Genomic DNA, 18,995 nt, shown 5'->3' with positions numbered 1-18,995 from the left:
AAGTTTTGATAGATGAGTTGAGGATGTTTATTGTAGCATTGTTTATTGTGGCCTAATGTGTGGAAATAATCCAAACCTGCACCAGTGGAGACCGGTTAAATAAATGGCTGTATTTTGCCCCACAGAGAAGTACAATGCAGCAACTAAAAGAATGAAGCAGACCTTTAATGACTAATCTGAAAAGATAATCATTAAAACTTGTTAGTTTCATAAAGCAAGTTGATCAGCTAAAATGGTGATGGGGGTCTTCTCTGGGGGAGGGGAAGGTGAGGAAAAGGTGAGGGTGAAAAAGTACTCTTTTGGTAAACCTTATAAAACTGTGTATTTTAAAAATTGGTGTTTATGTGTTTTGGAGGGGCCAGAAAAAAAGTAACTTATATATGTATTTCTTGGGAAATAAGAAAGCAAAAGGACACCCCCAAAATATTTATTATCATACGTAAGCATAATAGTCAAGAAAAGCTAGAAAGCTACAGTATGGGCGGTGGAGTAGTTTGCGCTCAAGGGATAAAGGAGTTCATCAGACATGAAAATCTATTTCTAGGGTAAAAGTGACTAAATAAAATTCCCGATGCATTCTTCTATTTCGATACTTTGCAGGGCCAACAGTACTTTGTTCAAGTCTCGGCTTATAACATGAAAGGATGGGGACCTGCTCAGACCACGACGCCAACATGTGCCTCTCCTTCTAGTAGGTGGTGGTAGTGAACTCCCTCAAGCCTGGCAACAGGCTCCAACTCCCACTCTATCCTCAGGATGCCATTGGCATTCGTTCCTTCTCTCCACTGCAGGGGACTAACTCAGGGCAGCACGTGGGCCACATAATGAATGATTTGTCTGCAGAAATGCTCCTCTGGGAAGCAACTAAGTGGAATGAAAGGAAAGAGAATATGTAACCAGCAAGACTAAATTTGGTGACCATTAACCATATGGCCTTCAAAGGTTACTTACACTCTCGAAGTCTCAATTCAACATCTATAGAATGGGTCTGATCATAGCCTTACCCAGGGCTTTTGTGGGGATATAGTGAAATGACACCGTGGCACTGGCTGGCCCACAATACACAGAGCCTATTTTTGCTCTTATTAGTCCTTTCATGATGGGAACCTAGCAAATTTTACATTCCATCAGAAGAAAAACTTTCTTACAAACAGGCACTCTGCTGCACTCTGCCACAAATATAACTGATACTATCTACTGAGGTGGCTGAAAAACCCAGCAAAGCCTCCTCAAATTATTTGAAGATTAATCATTTATGCCTGGTATATCTGGTAACTCTTTGTTAACCAGAAAAAAAATATCCAAACATATCATATATTTTTCTGCATAAAGAGCCTATTGTCTAAATTATATTGTAAAATTTTTTTGGATCTTCAGGAATGTGATAGTTAAAAATGGTATAACATGTTTCCTGTGAGTGCAAACTGCTACCTTCATTTTGGAACACAATTTGACATCTGTATCAACTACCATAAGAACATTCATTTCCTTCTAACCCATAATTACACACCTAGGAATCTAACCTAAGAAATAGATGCAGGCAAACAATTATGGACAAAGATATGCAGTGCAGCAACGTATTAATATAGTGAAATATCATGTGTGGTGAAGAGAACAAATCCTATCTAATAAAAGAGTAATAAACAAACTGACCATCACTCCAAGACACAAGATGGCTGCCCCCATGTGGTCAAAGATGGCCACCACAAGATGGCTGGCAGGGGAGGGCAGTTGTGGGCAATTGGGAGCGACCAGGCTGGCAGAGGAGGAAAGTTGGGGGGACCAGGCCTGCAGGAGAGGACAGTTGAGGGGGATCAGGACAGCAGGGGAAGGCAGTTGGGGGGTGGGGGACCCAGGCCTGCAGGGGAGGGCAGTTGTGGGGGACCAGGCCTGCAAGGGAGGACAGTTGGGGGGAACCTAGGCCTGCAGGGGAGGGCAGTTAGGGGGGACCAGACCTGTAGGGAGGACAGTTTAGGGGGCCATGCCTGCAGAGGAGGGCAGTTAGGGGAGACCTGGCCAGCAGGAGAGGGCAGTTAGGGGTGACCGGGCCTACAGGGGAGGACAGTTAGGGGTGACCAGACTGGCAGGGGAGGGCAGTTAGGGGTGACGAGGCTGGCAGGGGAAGGGCAATTAGGGGCAATCAGGCCAGCCAGGGAGCAGGTAGGCATCTATCAGGCTGGCAGTGGAGTAGTTAGGGGGTGATCAGACTGGCAGTGGAGTAGTTAGGGGGTGATCAGGCTGGCAGACAAAAGTGGTTACGGGCAATCAGGCAGAGGCAGGCGAGCAGTTGTGATCCATCAGTCCTAAATTATGAGATCGGGCCTAAACAGGCAGTCAGACATCCCTCAATAAGTCCCAGATTAGAGAGGTTACAGGCTGGGCTGAGACACACACATCCCCTGCATGAATTTCGTGCACCAGACCTCTAGTATTTGATATTAACTTAATGATTAAATAAATTGATATAGTATCTATACTACAGAACAAGATGTTGTTTTACAATACATTCATTGTGTTGAAGAAATTCTTACAGTATAAGCTTTATGTAATAAAATGCAAGATTTTTTATACAACATTTAAACTGTGAGTTTAACTAAAATTAGACTAGAGGTCCAGTGCACGAAATTCGTGCACAAGGTTGAGGGGGGTATATCCTCAGCCCAGCCTGCACCCTCTCCAATCTGGGATCCCTACTGGGATTGGGCAATCGGATATCCCTCTCACAATCCAGGACTGCTGGCTCCCAACCGCTTGCCTGCCTGCCAGCCTGATCGATGCCTAACTGCTCCCCTGCCATCCCAATTGTTCCTAACTGCCCTTCCCTGTTGGCCTGGTCACCCCAAACTGCCCTCCCTGCAGACCTGGTCACCCCCAACTGTCCTTCTCTGCTGGCCCAGTCACCCCAAACTGCCCTCCCCTGAAGGCCTGATTGCCCCAACTGCCCTCCCCTGCTGGCCATCTTGTGTCCACATAGGGTGGCCATCTTGTGTGTTGAAGTGATGGTCAATTTGCATATTGCCTCTTTATTATATAGGAAGGTGTGTCTGTGTAGAACTCTCTAAATTTAATAGTGGATATTTGAGTTATGAGTTTTCTTTTTTATATTTATATATTTTTCAACTATTATGTAACTCTTCACCCAGGATCAATCACAAATCAGTGGGATTTCCCATTCAGTATCTCACTTAATCCTCACAACAATGTCATTACTGTTCCATCTTGTGGATAAGCAGCAGCATCAATATCACTAGCAGCATCAAAGCTAACATTTTTAAGACTCATTATATGCTGAGTGTTGATCTAAGAATTTATCATGTAACTCCTTTAAACTTTATAACAAACCTACTGAGTTGAATTTTATTCTTAGACTCATTTTACTGATGAGAGAACTATTAACACAGAGAGGCAAATACACACACAGAGCCGCGCATCACCAAACTAGCAAGCACTGAAGTCAGGTCCAAATCCTCCTTCTCCTCTAATAATAAGGAAATAATGATCCAGAGAGGATGTTACCTTACTCAAGGTTATAAGTCTGGTATGCGGCTAAGCCAGGATCCAAGCCCAAACAGCTCAAGACCCACTATCTAGACCAGGGCAAACTAGTGCCCCACTATCAGGCAGACAAACCAACTGAGAGCCAGCCAACCATTCCTGACTCCTATCTCTGGTGGATTCAGACAGCTAATCCAAGTCACACAGAGCCTTAGATCACTGATACCAGAGATTCTATAAGGCTCCTGAATTCCCTAGCATTTAATTATTTAAATATTTCAGTCTTATTTAGACATCTTTCTTATTGGAGACTTGTCAGAAATACAAACTGGGAATACTGAAATATTAAGATAAGAAGGGAACAGATCTCTTTCCAAGAAGAAAAGGAAATGCGTATGTATTATTGGAAATGGAGTGATAGAAGAGACAGAAAAGAAATTTAAAAAAAAAAAAAAAAAAAAAAAAAAAGCTAGCCTCAGCTCACTTGAAGGTAGGGCAGTGGGAAACCCACTCCAAATGCACACCCAGAGCAAATTCAGATCTGCATGTGGATGTGTTTACTTATAAACATCACATGCGTGGTTCCAAAAACAAATTTTATTCGGACACTCATGTGAAGAGCTCTCTCCAAAATGACAAGAACAGTTGTCCAAGACTGGAAGATTCACTTATTGCTTGCTAATTAACATAGCAAAATGGCAGTGCTTTCAAAAACAGCACAATGGATTAGTAGGGGTATCTGGCAAAGAGCTAAAATGCAAACATGTCATTACAGTTGCTGCAGACAAGCCATATCATTTGGAAAGAACAATATAAAAACATTCTGGTTCTATTTACAAACAGAATATGACATTATGATGTAACATGTATCAGTATTCAAATATTTACCAGAAGACAATGTATTCTAACATGATAGAGTAATTGGAAATTGGGTAATATGTTCCAGTAAGCTATAAACTTTTTTTAATATTTTTACAAAAGGCCTTAATGTGTTTTTATAGACTTATGTTATATAATAAGAGAAAAGGACCCAGACAGGCTTGTCTGAGTTACGATCAGGAAAGCCCTGATATCGCCAGCGAATGTAAGCTCTGCATTGTGTTGCAATTGAAGTGTCTCATTACTAGAACAGTGAACTGTATTATGTGGCACAATCTGCTCTTTTCTTACCACACCAAGTTTATTCCTGTCAGGTTCCTGATTTCTTAATATATTTTCAATTTTCTTCCTCATCCCTAAAGTCTCCTATTTTATGTAGTCGTCAGAACCTTCCAAACATCTATGAGAAAAACTCATTCTTTCCAAAAACCTTGGCATGGTGTCCAGCGTTCACTTGGGCTGCAATTTAGCATTAGCAATTTTCTAATGTATCATAAAGTCATCAGCTCGAGCTCGACTCTGATGTAATAGGACTCGGCTGAAAGAGCCAGGTCCATTTCACCTCCCCTTGCATTGACAGCAGTATTAACACTCATTAGAATGTATTAGCATGTTCGGGGCCAGGCAGTAATTCAGCCACCCAGGAGTCTTACTCAAGCAAACTATGTTGCTCATCTTATCATGAGGATTTCAGATATATTTATTCAGCTAGGGGAACAAACTCATAAAGACCTTTGGAAATCCATGAGAATAATGTTTATTCTCACTGTGACCAGACAACAGGGACACTACAAATAATACTTGGAGTTAATTTCCTCAAACTTTTCCAAATTTCCCAATAAAAGCCCTTTCCTAGTCCATTCTACCTGAACACCTTCACACAGCTACTCACAATGCCTCATCAGCATTTAATGAGTGTATTCTATGTGCCCAAAGATAATAAGGGAACCAATCTCTTTCATTACTTCTTTGAAATCTCAAATAAAAAGAGACTCAAAAATTGACTTTATAGAGAAGAAACCTGAGACAAAGAGAAATTAAGTCACAGTTCCTGCCCACAAGGATCAGAGTCTACAGAAAGCACCTATGCCAATTCCCTGTCTCCAGAGTTGGCCATAACTAACCATACCACACAGATGCCAACCAAGCTCTGACCCTCCTTCCCAAAAGAAAAACAAACACGTGCAGGGTGGAAGTAAATAAGCATGATAGAGAGGGTCATAAGACTATGTGACAGTCCTGGCCATGCCACCAGAGTTGAGTAATGTAGAACTGGAATGGGTATCTGTTGGCCTCTGTCTTGTGAGAGGTAAAATGGAGAAGGGTACAAGGGAGAGGGTGGGAAAGAGGAAGGATTAGGATATCTCTGAGGCCTCCTTCTTCATAGGGGATCATCTGATAAGGTAAGAATGTTTACATACTTGCTACTCCAGGAGTTAACTCCCTGCCAATAAATACTCTTCTTTTAAGTTATTACTTATACAATGCCTCCTATGTACCATTGTGCTAGTTATCTCATAGTCCTCTTATTTAATCCTCACAAAATACTTCAAGGTAGACACTATGTTCCTTTCTCATGTTACAGAGTAGAGACCCTGTGAGAGTAAGTAACTTACTTCAGTTACAGTCACTAAGCTAGGAATCAGAAGGGCCAGGATTCACATCCAAGTCTATTGGATGTGAATCTGCCTCCAGGACTTGTCAGTTCTTTCTAAATGTGCTGTACTACTTGGCCTTGGATGGACCAGTGTAGGAGACTTCTACCTAACTTTAACTGTCATGGCACCTAAACAAGGGAGATTCCATATTTTAAAATAAACTAGGGGGAAGGAATTTGAAAATCATTCGACTAGAATTTAAGCTTCCAATATACTTAAGAACTGACTTTTCTAGGGGGGCGGGGGGGAAAGAAAAAAAAAGTCTAGCGTTTTAGAAAAACATTTTAACAAAGAAGAGCCTTCAATTGTTTGTTTCTGAAAGGTTCAGAAAGTAAAACTGGGGGAAGGAAAACAGAGAGAAGAAGGGATGGACTATGAAATGACTGACTGACCTGCTTTAAAAAAAAAAAAAAAAAAAAAATCCAGAGTTGGAGACAGCAGAATTACAGACTTGACATTAGTCCCATGCTGGTTATTACTCTTGATATCATTATTGCCAAATGGAATGAAAATAGAAGGGGGAGAAAAATCTCAGTGGGTATTGCAATTTAAATTTGCCATGTAAGCTAATACTGTATATTTAGAGACTGAGCAGACAGGGTGGTTGGTGGCTCAGAGTATGTGCAGGAGTTGCCGTGCCAGCTAACCAAAGCAGACATTCATTAGAGCAAAATGTAGATTTCCATTTCTTGGCATCTGACATGGGCTCTTTCCTTGGAAATAAATGTCAATTTGGCCAAAAGTGTGAAACCTACAATAAAAGCATTGGGACTGTAGATTTCATCTAGTCTGCACATTCCCACCCCTTTCTTTCCTACTGTGGAAATCCAGTTGAGACCTGGGGTGCTAAGGAGAGAGATGGCAGGGGAACTGATTAGGACACTGGGTGCTGAAAAGGAGGATAAGGAGCTGGGGGAGGGGAAACTGGATTCCCAAATTCCCCATTTTCTTTTGGCTTTCCATTACCATTTTCTTTTGCCCTAAAACTGCCCAACATGAGAAACCAACCACAATTACTGTTTTGCACAGAGCCCTGAACAATGGCAGCCTCCAAACTCTTGGCACTGCTTCCTAGCTGTGCAAATGCTGGGTGCTTATCCACAGAGTCTGTGGGCAGCATGAGCAAAGCTCAGCTCCCGAGGCAGGGCTGTGGGGAGGCCTCCTCTGCTTTAAAATTTCACTCTGTTTGTTTCTTTTGTTCAATAGACTGGAAAGACTATGACGACAGAGAGCCCAGACACAAGGGACAGAGTGAAGTTTTGGAAGGTCTGCTGCAGCAGGTCCGAGCCCTTCATCAGCATTATAGTTGCCGAGGTAAGGATAAAAATCTGCACTGGGCCATCGACTGAGGTCTCGGTGGCGCCGGTAATTTTAGCAGTTTCCTAACTGGGTCATACCTTCTCATTCATCAGGGAGAGAGAGATATTAATATTTGTACATCTGGAATCACTTTACAGCACTATCTTGCTTTAACCCTTCAGAAAAGATTTCCCTCTCCTTCCTCCCTTTCTCTCTCAAACTCTCTTTATAAGAATAGTTTGAAAACAAACACAAGAAAAACAACAGCTGCCATTAGTTCCCTTCCCTTTGAACTGTCCCTTCGCAAAACTCTTCAGTGTGCTAGGTCTTGAGGCTATTCACCCTAAAAAGTTTCACCTCCAAAGAAAACTCTGTGAGCATCCCTGAGGAAGCACAACCATTTATAGCAGCAACAAAAATAGTAAACCTTTGTGTATACTTCCAATAAAGTTTACACATCCAATTTCACATCCAATTTCACATCCACTACCTCTTTCCACCCTCATTTTGGCAATTACCACTGAGGCTAAATTATTTGACCAAGGTCACAATGCTAGGAAAAGACAGAATCAAGATAGCAACTGAGGTTTTCTGTCTCCATGTCCAGCCTCATTGTCGTCACACCTCATTTTGTCTCCTGTCCTTACATCAGGACTGGGCCCTGGACTTTAACCTCGCCCTGAATTTTAATCTTCCCCTGTACTGCTGCTCAAGACAAAGTAGAGCATACCTTCCACAGGCCCGCCAACTACACCCAGAAAATCTCTCGAGGAGCTTTTGAAAGCTTCTCTTCTACTTGGACTGTTCCAATGGGACAGCGTTAGGTTTCTGATCTGTGTAATGATTCATGGAACAGGCACTTAATTTTATTTGGAGAATTAAAGCCTCCATAAAGTTTACATTTTCCATGCTCCTTCACCCACCAGATCGCCAACCACATTGCACTCCCTAGATTCAGGGCACTGCTGGACCTGGGAGGTGAAAAAAATCAATGGTTGAGATGAAGAGATGCTAGCTGAGTTATGATGAGGTGTAAACAAAATGTTATTCCCAATTACTGTATAAGTATGAAACTGTAGAAACTTTGGCTATAACTAGAAATGAGGACACGCATTTGCAAGAAAATAATATTGTTCTAATGAATGGTTCATTAGGAGAGGTAAATATGCATGGGAGAAGCTTGAGAAGGAAACCCCAGAGGGAATTCATTCCCAGAACTCTAGAAAAACTTTACCCAGATCACAGCCTTCAACATTCCACCTTACGCAAGGTGCACTCATGCAAGTATGATCATCTTAACATCTACTTAAAACTCAGCTAGAATCTCTTAGTTTAAAAAAAAAAAAAAAAACCTCTGTGAGCATCCCTGAGGAAGCAGAGGGAAATCTTTTCTGAAGGAGTAAAATAAGAATCTATGATTTCTTCATTTTCTCCTTTCCTGCCTCTTCATCATTCTCCTGCCCATTGGTTCCTATATGGCAGGCAAAGGTAATAAAGCAATAGAATAGATAATTATTTGCAATTCATAAGCCACATTTTGTTTGATCTTTATCAGAGGGGAAAAGATAGAACTACTCATGAAGATAAGGAAATATTGTTTGTATTACCTAAGGATTTAGATGCTCTCCCCATTACTATTGGATTACTATCCACTGGCCAAGAAATGATTGTCTAAACAACCCAATTATTTCTATGGTTTCCATCAACTTTTATCATGTGCATGCATTTCCTCACATGGATGTAAATATGTTGACTAACGGAAAAACTGATTAAGACATAAAGTAGAACTTCCCAAAAAGGAGGATTGTTTTTTATATTGAAACTAGAGGTCTGGTGCACAAATTCATGCACTGGTGAGGTCCAGTCAGCCCACCCCGATGAGAGCCAATCGGGGGTGGGACAGGCTGGGGCAAGGGGCTGTGGTTGTTCTGCCATTCAGTCACTGGGCTTATATATATAGGATATGCTCTGGATACTTAAACAGTACCCAAAGTGCATCCCAAAGAACAGTGGTCCTATAGGATGCTCAGCTATTCTCCAGTTGTATCAATTTTCTCTCAATACAATAAGATAACATAACTATTGTTTCAACTGCACCTTCTTAAAGAAACTCCTCATGGAGCCCTCTGACCTCCTCAAATATAGACTGGTTACTGGCTGCCTCTGTATCTGGTGTGCAGCTGTCACCCTAAGATCTCCTTTCACCACCATATTGAGGACTCTTCAAGCCACTCTCCAAGATTAGATTTCTTCCTCCCCCCATGTCTTTCTTTTTCTTGGATTAGTCTCTCATTTGGGGAAGCCTTTTCTCTGGCAGCTTCCTGAGAGGATACTTGGGAGCTAACTTTTGGATACATTGAATGTCTAAAGATTTATTCTATTTATTCTACTTAACATTTATTTAAAGATTTAGGTAAGTATGGAATTCGCCGTTGAAATAATTTTCCTTCAGACCTCACTGTCTTCTAGCTCTCTATCTGATTGCAGTTTTATATGAACACCTATTTTTTTTTATTTTTTTTTATTTTTTTTATTTTTTATTTTATTTTTTTTTTTTTTGCTTTCTAAGGTTTTAAGTTTTCTTTTTAAACTCAGTCTTCTAAAATTTCACTATTATGTGCCTTTTTGGGACTCTACTGTTGTCTGTTGTGCTGCACACTTGGCAAATCCTTTTATATATGGAAGACACCTTGAATTTGGGGATATTTTATTATTTGTTTCTTTCCCTCCCTTTTCTCCATTCTCCCTACAAGAACTCTTATTCAGATGCTAAACCTCAGAGACCAGCCATTTATTTTTTTTCCTTTTTCCCCCTCCCTCTCCTCTTTTCCATCCCATGTGCTTTTAAATTTCCCCAACTTTATTTTCTAGACTTTCTATTATGTCTTTCAGACTTCGATAACATGTATTTTTTTAGAGAGAGAGAGAGAAAGGAAGAGAGGGAGGAGAGGGGAGAGAGGAAAAACATCAATATGCTATTCCACTTATTTGTGCATGCATTGGTTGATTCTTGTATGTGCCCTGAACAGGGATCAAACATGCAATCTTGGTGTATCAAGACAATGCTCTACTCAACTGAGCTATCCAGCCAGGGCTTTGATAAAATATTTTTAATTTCCAATGCTCTGTTTTATTCTCTGAAAGTTTCTCTTCCAGATTCCTATCATTTTTATGAAGCAATGTCTTTTCTTATTTCTCAGGCTATTAATGATAGGCTTTGTTTCATTTTATATTTTTTCTCAGCATAGTCTCTCCTCTAAAATTCTCTCCTATTTCTTTGGGTTTGGCCTCTGTCTTTCCTGTTAATCTGTTCCTTGCAACTACCTGGTGATCATTAGATATGTGCTCAGATTAAATAGAAGAGAACTCAATAGCTATTGGGAAGCTCTGAGCACTAAGGCTCTTTACTTACAGGCTTCACTGTAACGTGATCTAGCAGTGAAGCCAATGTCAGGATCTTTAGGTATGTTCCCTTTGGCCAGTCAGTCTCCAGAGAAGTTTCTTTCCAGTATCCTGCCTGGGGGAAATACGTTTGAATACCAGTGTTCCAAGAGCCCAGTGGGGAAATACTGTATTCTATATAGAAATTTTCATTTAATCCACAGGTTTTTTAGTAAGAAACACCTCCTTCCCCCATTTTTAACTGTACCCTGTGTTTCCCACTCTAAGGACCTGTTTCTGTGCAAAGAATATGACTTTTTTTTTTTTCTGAAGAGGGGAAGGGGTGTCTGTCTACCTAAATAGGGTAGCAGAGGATATCTAGAAGTCTAACTACTTACTAAACAGACTTAAACACATCCCGCTGATTTTAGCTCCATGTTCACCCCCAACTTCCAGCAGTACATAGTGCCCACAGGGTAAGTCAAGTTACTTCTCATCTTTCCCAAGTCTGCTGAATCCATCTGTCCATCTGCTTTCCAGCTACCAAAATTCACTTGCTTTTGTTTCCTGTCCCATCTCATTGTCTTTATAGATTTATGTCTTTGTCTTTATAGATTTTTACAATCTTTGTGCTCTACTTTTTGTGAGGTTTGGAAAGCAGTATACATTCAATATGCTGCTTTAACCGGAAGTCCCAGCAGCATCATTTTCAAGCAGGATATAACCAGCCTAATTCATGTTCAAGTCAGAAAAAATGCTTTTGCTTTGTTCTGCCAGGAATAACAGTTTCCAGCTCAAGCTTGAAGCTGGCATGAATGCCTGTGTCAGCTCACTCCCAATTTCTACTATAGGATCATGGGCATAATCACACTGGGCCTCAGCCATGGGCCATCGCCCAGGATTCCATGTCTAACAGCACCAATATGGACCATATTCTCATCCCCACTGACAGATCTGTCACAAGTTTGATGATGGCCCAATCTCAGCTTCCCTTCATTACATTTAAGATAAGAATTAGAATCAGTGATCATCTCATTCAGCTCCATGTTTACAAGTAACTCTACTGCTTTTGTCAGGGAGAGTTCCAGGTTGTAAATAGAAGAGCTGAATAGATGCAATGGGTGATTTGCTCACCATTCTAGCCACAAAACCTTGCACACAGTAGTGTCCCAGCAAATACTTATTCAGTGAATGAATAGCTCCGTTTTTCTGAGTATTGGCATTATTTTTATCTTGGACAACTCACTTACCCTTTCTGTCTCAAATTTTCTCCTGAATAAGGATAATCATCATACCTAAGCCTACAGCTATGTTTGTAACCCTCACATAAGCTGGGGGGAAAAACCTCCCAAGAATGCTACCAGTGGTTATAGTAAAGTGGCAAGATGAAATGGGTGGGATTTTGTTCTTTATTTTCCATTCTCCCTACTTTCTGTAATATACCTATATTAATTTTATAAAGAAAAAAATTTAATCAACTATCCCACCTTATAATAAACTGCTGATATAGAGAGGATAAACAAAACATCCCAGTGGTTTCCCCTGGAGTTATGTTACTCATAGCCAACATTTTTGAGGATCTGTTCATTGAGTTAACCACTGGCATCTCAAGATACAAAAGTTTCTTGTAGGAATGAATGAGCTGAATCCCTACATGAGACTGAGGATAACACCGAGGAGACAGGGGAATAGAAGGCAGGAGGGTGGAAAGAAGGTACTGGGAATGTTTTCTGCCAATGGAATTTATACTGTTATTTTTTTTTTCCTGTGTTCCAGAAAGTTCAAAATTACAAACCACAGGCCGCAAGCAGTCAGTCTCAAGGAGCCTGAAACACCTATTCCATTCCTCAAACAAGTTTGTGAAGACCTTGAAACGGTGGGTACTATAGTTTGTTTTTTGTTTTTGTTTTTTCAGAAAGTTTTAACTTCTCGGGAATCAGCTGGTTTTGGTTCTGAGTAGAAACTAAGTTGAAATTACTTTTTTGTTATTAAAAGAATATGAAGTTCATACCTCCTATTTCCCTCCACCTTTTTCACCCATCCTTCCACCCTTCCGCCACTGATCTGGCAATTATCAGTTTGATCTCTATGAGTCTATTGCTGTTTTGTTCTGTTCACTTTTCTTTATTAGATTTCCACATATAAGTGAAATCATTCGGTATTTGTCCTTCTCTGTCTGACTTATTTCACTTAGCATATAACACTCTAGGTCCATCCATGTTGTTGCAAATGGCAAGATTTTTCTTTTTTTTTAAATCATGATGATCACTTCATAAGTTATATAAATATTGAATAACTATATTATATACCAGAAGTTCATTGTATGTTTACCATATTTTAATTTTTTAATAAATATATCTATCACATATTTTAAAAATATGAAGTTCATTTTTCTCCTGAGAATTTAAACAAGATAGTAATTTATCTGAGTTCTGATCAGTGAACTTGTGATTCTTAGCAAGAATATGCTCATACGTATATTTTAAATTATCCTTTTTATGTCCAAAAAAAAGTTTACCATGATTCAGGCTTGGTAGAGGAAAATGGTGGAAGACAATTTTTATTTTGCCTTTTCTTTTTAGGGGACTCTACATAGCCGTTATATTTTATTACAAAGACAATATGTTAGTCACCAATGAAGATCAAATACCGATCGTTGAAATAGATGACTCTCACACCAGTTCCATCACACAAGATTTTCTGTGGTTCACAAAGGTATATTGAGTTTGATTTTATTTACTCCCACTTTGCACCAATGTTACTGCACACAAATCTCTGAAACCTAAGTTAAGGGGTCTCCAGTGATCAAAGTATTGGGGTGGGAGTAAATTTCCTCAAAGGTTTTTCAGTTGTGAGATGCCCTATGTCATACAAAATGCCAAAACAGTGTCTACGCTACATTTTCAAAGCAAAGAAGCTTGCATCCTGTCAGATTGTGTCTCCACTATTCTGAGTTATGGGATTGTTTGGCAAAGACTAAACTGTGGATCTGACTGTTTCATTAACATTCAGATCTTTTTCCAATTGGACAGAGATCAAAAAGTTGTTTCACCCATATCTGAAAATGGACTGGAGAACAAACATCAGGAGTCAGATTTCCTTCTCCCTGCTGTGCTTTGATGCCACAACCTAAATCATGTACTGGCTTGGATGATGATATGACCTCGTGACTTCTTTTGCAGCTGTCTTGTATGTGGGAAGATATAAGGTGGTTAAGGCAAAGTGTGCCTATCTCCATGTCCTCATCCACAGTACTACAAACTCGGCAGAAGATGCTCGCAGCAACAGCCCAACTACAGGTGAGGGGCCAGGTTTCAACCCAGACCTCGACAGAAATCTGAGAAAACTTGGTCAATTCCATTCCAATCTGACCCAGAAAGGAAATAGTGAGATCCTTTCTCTTTCAGAACCCTATAAAGCATATGAAGGACTCTCAGTTTGCGCTGCTGCCCACCTGCTCATGTAGGGAACCTGTGCCTTTAGCAGGAAGAGGAGTAGGGGTCTCTCTTGAAGAGTCTAGGAATGACCCCCAAACAAGAAGTGAGAAGACTTGAGTTCTGGATTTGATATTATTGATAATAAGCCAACTCATTTTTCCGTTCTGGGCCTCAGTTTTATCACTTGCAAAGTAAGAGGAGTTTGAGTAGATCACTTGAAGAGCCCTTGCTGCTCTGGCATCCTGTGTCTTTATGAGTGTATGGAGATGGAGAAAGAGACGAAGAAGATATTTTAAAGTGTTTCTTGGCTTGATGCTTTTTGTAAAACACAGGTATTTGCATACATTTTTGCTTGCTTAAAGCAAAACAAACAAATAAAACCTCTTAAAAGCTTACTTATAACCATGAATGTTTTCATCTTTCTGTACTATTAACCTAATCAGATCAGGTCTCTAATCCCTACAAGAATCTTTGTAGGTTACAGAGTCCCTCCTAGAATTTGAGTTCTAACCAAGCTCTTCTGGGTTTTCCTTTCATTATTTTCTGACATTCTCTGAATTTGTGGTTCCTAAAATGAAAAAAAAATCTGCTACATGGAACTGGGGTCTTTAAGAGATCTCTGAGCCTTTAACAGTAATGAGCATCTACCTACAAAGCTATCAGTTACATCAACCCCAGAAATATGCATAACAGGAATCTATGTAAGCTGTGTTTGGCCAGGCTATCCTAGCCAAGGCATAAAAATAGGGTCATAACAAAACAAAACAAAAAAAATTCTACAGCTCCACCACCACCTGCAATTACAGGAACTTCATTTCTTGATCCACGCAATAATTCAACTTCCTGCAATAATAATAATTATTGTGTTGCTATTATAAGTAATTCTGCAAAGTAGCTCTTACTTTTAAGAATGTTCCATGCTATGTTCCATTACATAAGTGGTTTACTGCCTTGTGTCCTCACTGGCCTCAGATATTTTAGTAAACAGTGCTCTCCATTTCAACTCTCTTGATTGCAGAATCTTTCCCTTCAACTCAAGAAAAAGTTCTTGGAGCTTGGCCATGATGACTATGCTCAATGTGAAGCACTTTTTTCCTTTCATCACTGATCAGTTTGAATTAGACCAATTCACTGTACCTCAAACTGCTCCTTCATTAGAATAAAGTTCTTTCCCAGGAGGCTCAGAGCCCTTATTGGATGGACTCTCTCATTAGCCCACCATACAGTCCAGACATGCTTGGATCACAGACTGAATAACCTTAGGATTTCAAATGAGGCTTTTTGATTGTATGTTTATTGAAGGCTTCCTAAAACACTTTCATCTGATTTCAGTAACACTGGAAGAATCAGACTGTCAAAAGCCAGTGCAGCCGAAACCGGGTTTGGCTCAGTGGTAGAGCATCAGTCTGCGGACTGAAAGGTCCCAGGTTCGATTCTGGTCAGGGGCATGTACGTTGGTTGCGGGCACATCCCCGGTGGGGGATGTACAGTAGGCAGCTGGTTGATGTTTCTCTCTCATCGACGTTTCTAGCTCTCTATCTCTCTCCCTTCCTCTCTGTAAAAAAACCAATAACATATATATTTAAAAAAAAAAAAAAGCCAGTGCAGTTAGATGCTGAGGAACTAGAGGGAAGCTATGATCGTCAGCGTTCCCTACGCAACTACACACATTGCAATAGCTCTTGGATTTCCTTGGCCCTACAACTTTTCATAATGAATGCATTAGCCACCTTCTGAGGCATTTCCCTCCTTGTCTAGCTTAGATTCCTTGGCCCATCATAATCACTCCTTTGAAAATATTCTAAATTTCTGGCCACTGTCTCCTTCTATATTATTTATTTGGAAAAATCCCAAGTCTGGATGAATTCAACATGTCTCTACTGGAGTAGTTGTATATTGCTATAGAAAAAAATCACCAACAAGATGGGGGGAAGTTAACTGGTTTTATGTTAAATTCACTACTACAATTCCAACATATAATCTTACCTAGTGATCACATTCTATTTCTCTACTAAATTCACTTTCACAACTATAAAACAACCATTTAAAACCATCTCCATTATTCCACATCCCTTCACCTTCCCCACACTCCTACCCACATCAGCTGATGACTTCACTGTATAATTCATTAACAAATGGGAATTAATTATTTTCAATCACCAAATATAAAAGCTTCCTTGCATTGACCCTACTTTCTCTTACTTCCTATTCCAACAAATAGTCTCACTCCTCCTACCAAAGGCTTCTCCCTCAAATGCTCTGATTTCTTATTTAAACATAACTCATGTCTCCAATTTAACCTCCCCTCAAATCCATTCCTCAACCCCACATATCCCTTTAACTACAAAATTCTCTTCTCTTTCTTAGACCCAAAGTTCTTGAAACTCTTTCTCCACTTACTTCCTCACTTCCCATTTAATTCTATTGTTTATTGGTTATTATATTATATTATATTCCATAAGAACAATTTAAAACTACTTTTGCCCCAACCTGTATTGAAGCCAATTGATTTGTTGTTGTTTTGTTGTTGTTGTTTTGGGGGTAGGGAGACAAAGGGGACAGTTACAGGCATAAAAAAAACTTTTCAAAAGAGGAAGAAAAATAAATTGGGGGAAACTGATGCTCACTTAATATTTTGTCTCTTTACTGACCTAACATTTTTTTTACAATGTTCTTAAGGAAAGTAGAAATGCATTATTAAATAGCTTGGTTGGCATAAGGCATAGACAAAAGATTCTGACCATGCCATTCCCTTACTCTTCCAAGAATGGCCCATTTTATCAAGGCACACAAAGGTCTTCATCACCATCTTTCTCTCCATCATCTGTTTCCATAGCACCTTGACTTGCCTTCATCACAGTGCCTACCAACCACTGTGTATTCTTGCCTTGTTTTCCAGTTTCTGCTCTATAGTGAGATCCTTTGCTATAATACATATATATGTATATATGTATATATGTATATATGTATATATGTATATATGTGTATATATGTGTATATATATGTGTATATGTGTGTATATATGTATGTACATGTATAAAAAAGCCTAAGCAACCAACTGAACAACCGAATGACTGAATGACCGGTCACTATGACACGCACTGACCACCAGGGGGCAGATGCTGAACACAAGTGCTATCCCCTGGTGGTCAGCACGCTCCCACAGCCAACCTCCTGTGGCCAGCCAAATTCCCACAGTCCCTCCCCTAGACTGGCTGAGCCTCCCACAGTCCCTTCCCCCTGCCAACCTCCCACAGCCCAGATGGGTGCTGGCCAGGTCAAGAAACCACACCCATGCATGAATTCATGCACCGACCTCTAGAAATAAAAAAAAAATCATGAAACAACTTTCATTTATCTAAAAGAACAGGTGGCAGGCACTGTGCTAAGAATTTTATAAACTATATCTCATTTAATCTCATCACACCTCCCTGATGAGAAAGTACTATTACTGATATTAGTTTAACAGAAGGTTAAATAACTTGCCTAACATCACACAAACAGGAAGTAGCAGAGTCTGGACAGAAATATAAATCTATATAACTCCAAAGCCTGCATTCTTTCCAATACTTCATTATCTTATGTGTTCGTTTATAAAAGCAGACAAAAATTTCAAATAGAAGATATTATCCACATTATAATTTTTCTTTACAAAGTAAAATTCTATTCTGCATCATTTGGAAGCTATTTAGAAGTGACTTTAATTTGATTAATATTACCTAGGCAAGAGGAGAGATAAGTATCTGCCAGTATTTGGACTTAAAAAATAAAAGAGAAAGCCTGTAAGTGGCTATAACCCCACATTGTTTTTCCTACTCTTAGGGAAATGACAGAGGCCCCAAGAGGCAGAAGTGTACATTGCTCTTACATTAAGAGGTGTCCAAACTACTTATTCTCAAAATATAGTAATAAACTGACACTGTATATAGGATTACATTAAACTTTTCTAATCCACTGCTTTTAAAATGAGTGTTAGTGCGTAAAAGCCAGGTAACAATTTATTAATACTATGCCATTTTCATTTTTCCAGCTGGAGGAAAATTTGCCCAAAATTTTACTCTTTTTTTTTTAGGCCTTCACATTGCCACTCTGGACTTCCCTCAACTTCTTGTGTCACCCCAAACTAACCAAAGGTCTCTAAATATTGTGCATCTGTCTACGCTATTGACAGGCCTGTGATTTATTCCAATTATAACCAAGATGCATTCCTATGAGCCATCAAGTGGCTTTTATTCCTCCTTATCTTGTAGGATCATCAGGGTTCTCAAATCTCCTAATGTTTATTGCATGACAGGTACCAAAGTGGTCTATTTTTCCATTAGGTCATAAAGAACTTCAAATTTGCCCCCTTAGAAAATAGTTGCAATTTATTTTTCATAAGGATATTCTGCTTTTAAATTGGTTGCTCCCTAGAACTGGCTATCCAACTCAATCTGATATCAATAAAGAATTTCAGGAAGACTTTTACCCTATTAATCATCAGATCTAAAGCCCATGGTCAACAAACTGTGGCTCGCGAGCCACATGCAGCTCTTTGGCCCCTTGAGTGTGGCTCTTCCACAAAATACCACAGCCTGGGCGAGTCTATTTTGAAGAAGTGCCATTAGAAGAAGTTTAAGTGTAAAATACTTGGCTCTCAAAAGTAATTTCAATCATTGTACTGCTGATATTTGCTCTGTTGACTAATGAGTTTGCCGACCACTGTCCAAAGCCAATAATAAACCACTGATAATAACAACTTTTAAAATGACCATCTCATTCAATATCTACCCAGCTGCTTTGGTTTTAAGTAAACTGTATTTTCCAGTGTCCTAATGATAATATGTTAATTCAGTCAACAAAAAGT

General features: G+C 39.7%; 1 protein-coding gene across 1 annotated transcript in view; it reads left to right on the top strand.

The window, feature by feature from the left end:
• ANKFN1 (ankyrin repeat and fibronectin type III domain containing 1) overlaps positions 1-18,995 on the top strand; it is a 387,619-nt gene that overhangs the window by 324,389 nt on the left and 44,235 nt on the right. The window contains exons 10-14 of the mRNA XM_084862549.1: positions 601-691; positions 7,239-7,346; positions 12,489-12,588; positions 13,295-13,427; positions 13,895-14,011. Of these exons, the coding sequence (XP_084718675.1) occupies positions 601-691; positions 7,239-7,346; positions 12,489-12,588; positions 13,295-13,427; positions 13,895-14,011 (549 nt within the window). The remainder of the gene's footprint in view (positions 1-600; positions 692-7,238; positions 7,347-12,488; positions 12,589-13,294; positions 13,428-13,894; positions 14,012-18,995) is intronic.

Source organism: Pipistrellus hanaki (assembly GCF_964339955.1).
Source record: "Pipistrellus hanaki genome assembly, chromosome: 16".
NCBI lineage: Eukaryota > Metazoa > Chordata > Mammalia > Chiroptera > Vespertilionidae > Pipistrellus > Pipistrellus hanaki.
The sequence above is the reverse complement of the archived record's forward strand: the minus strand, read 5'-3'. Positions and strand labels throughout refer to the sequence as shown.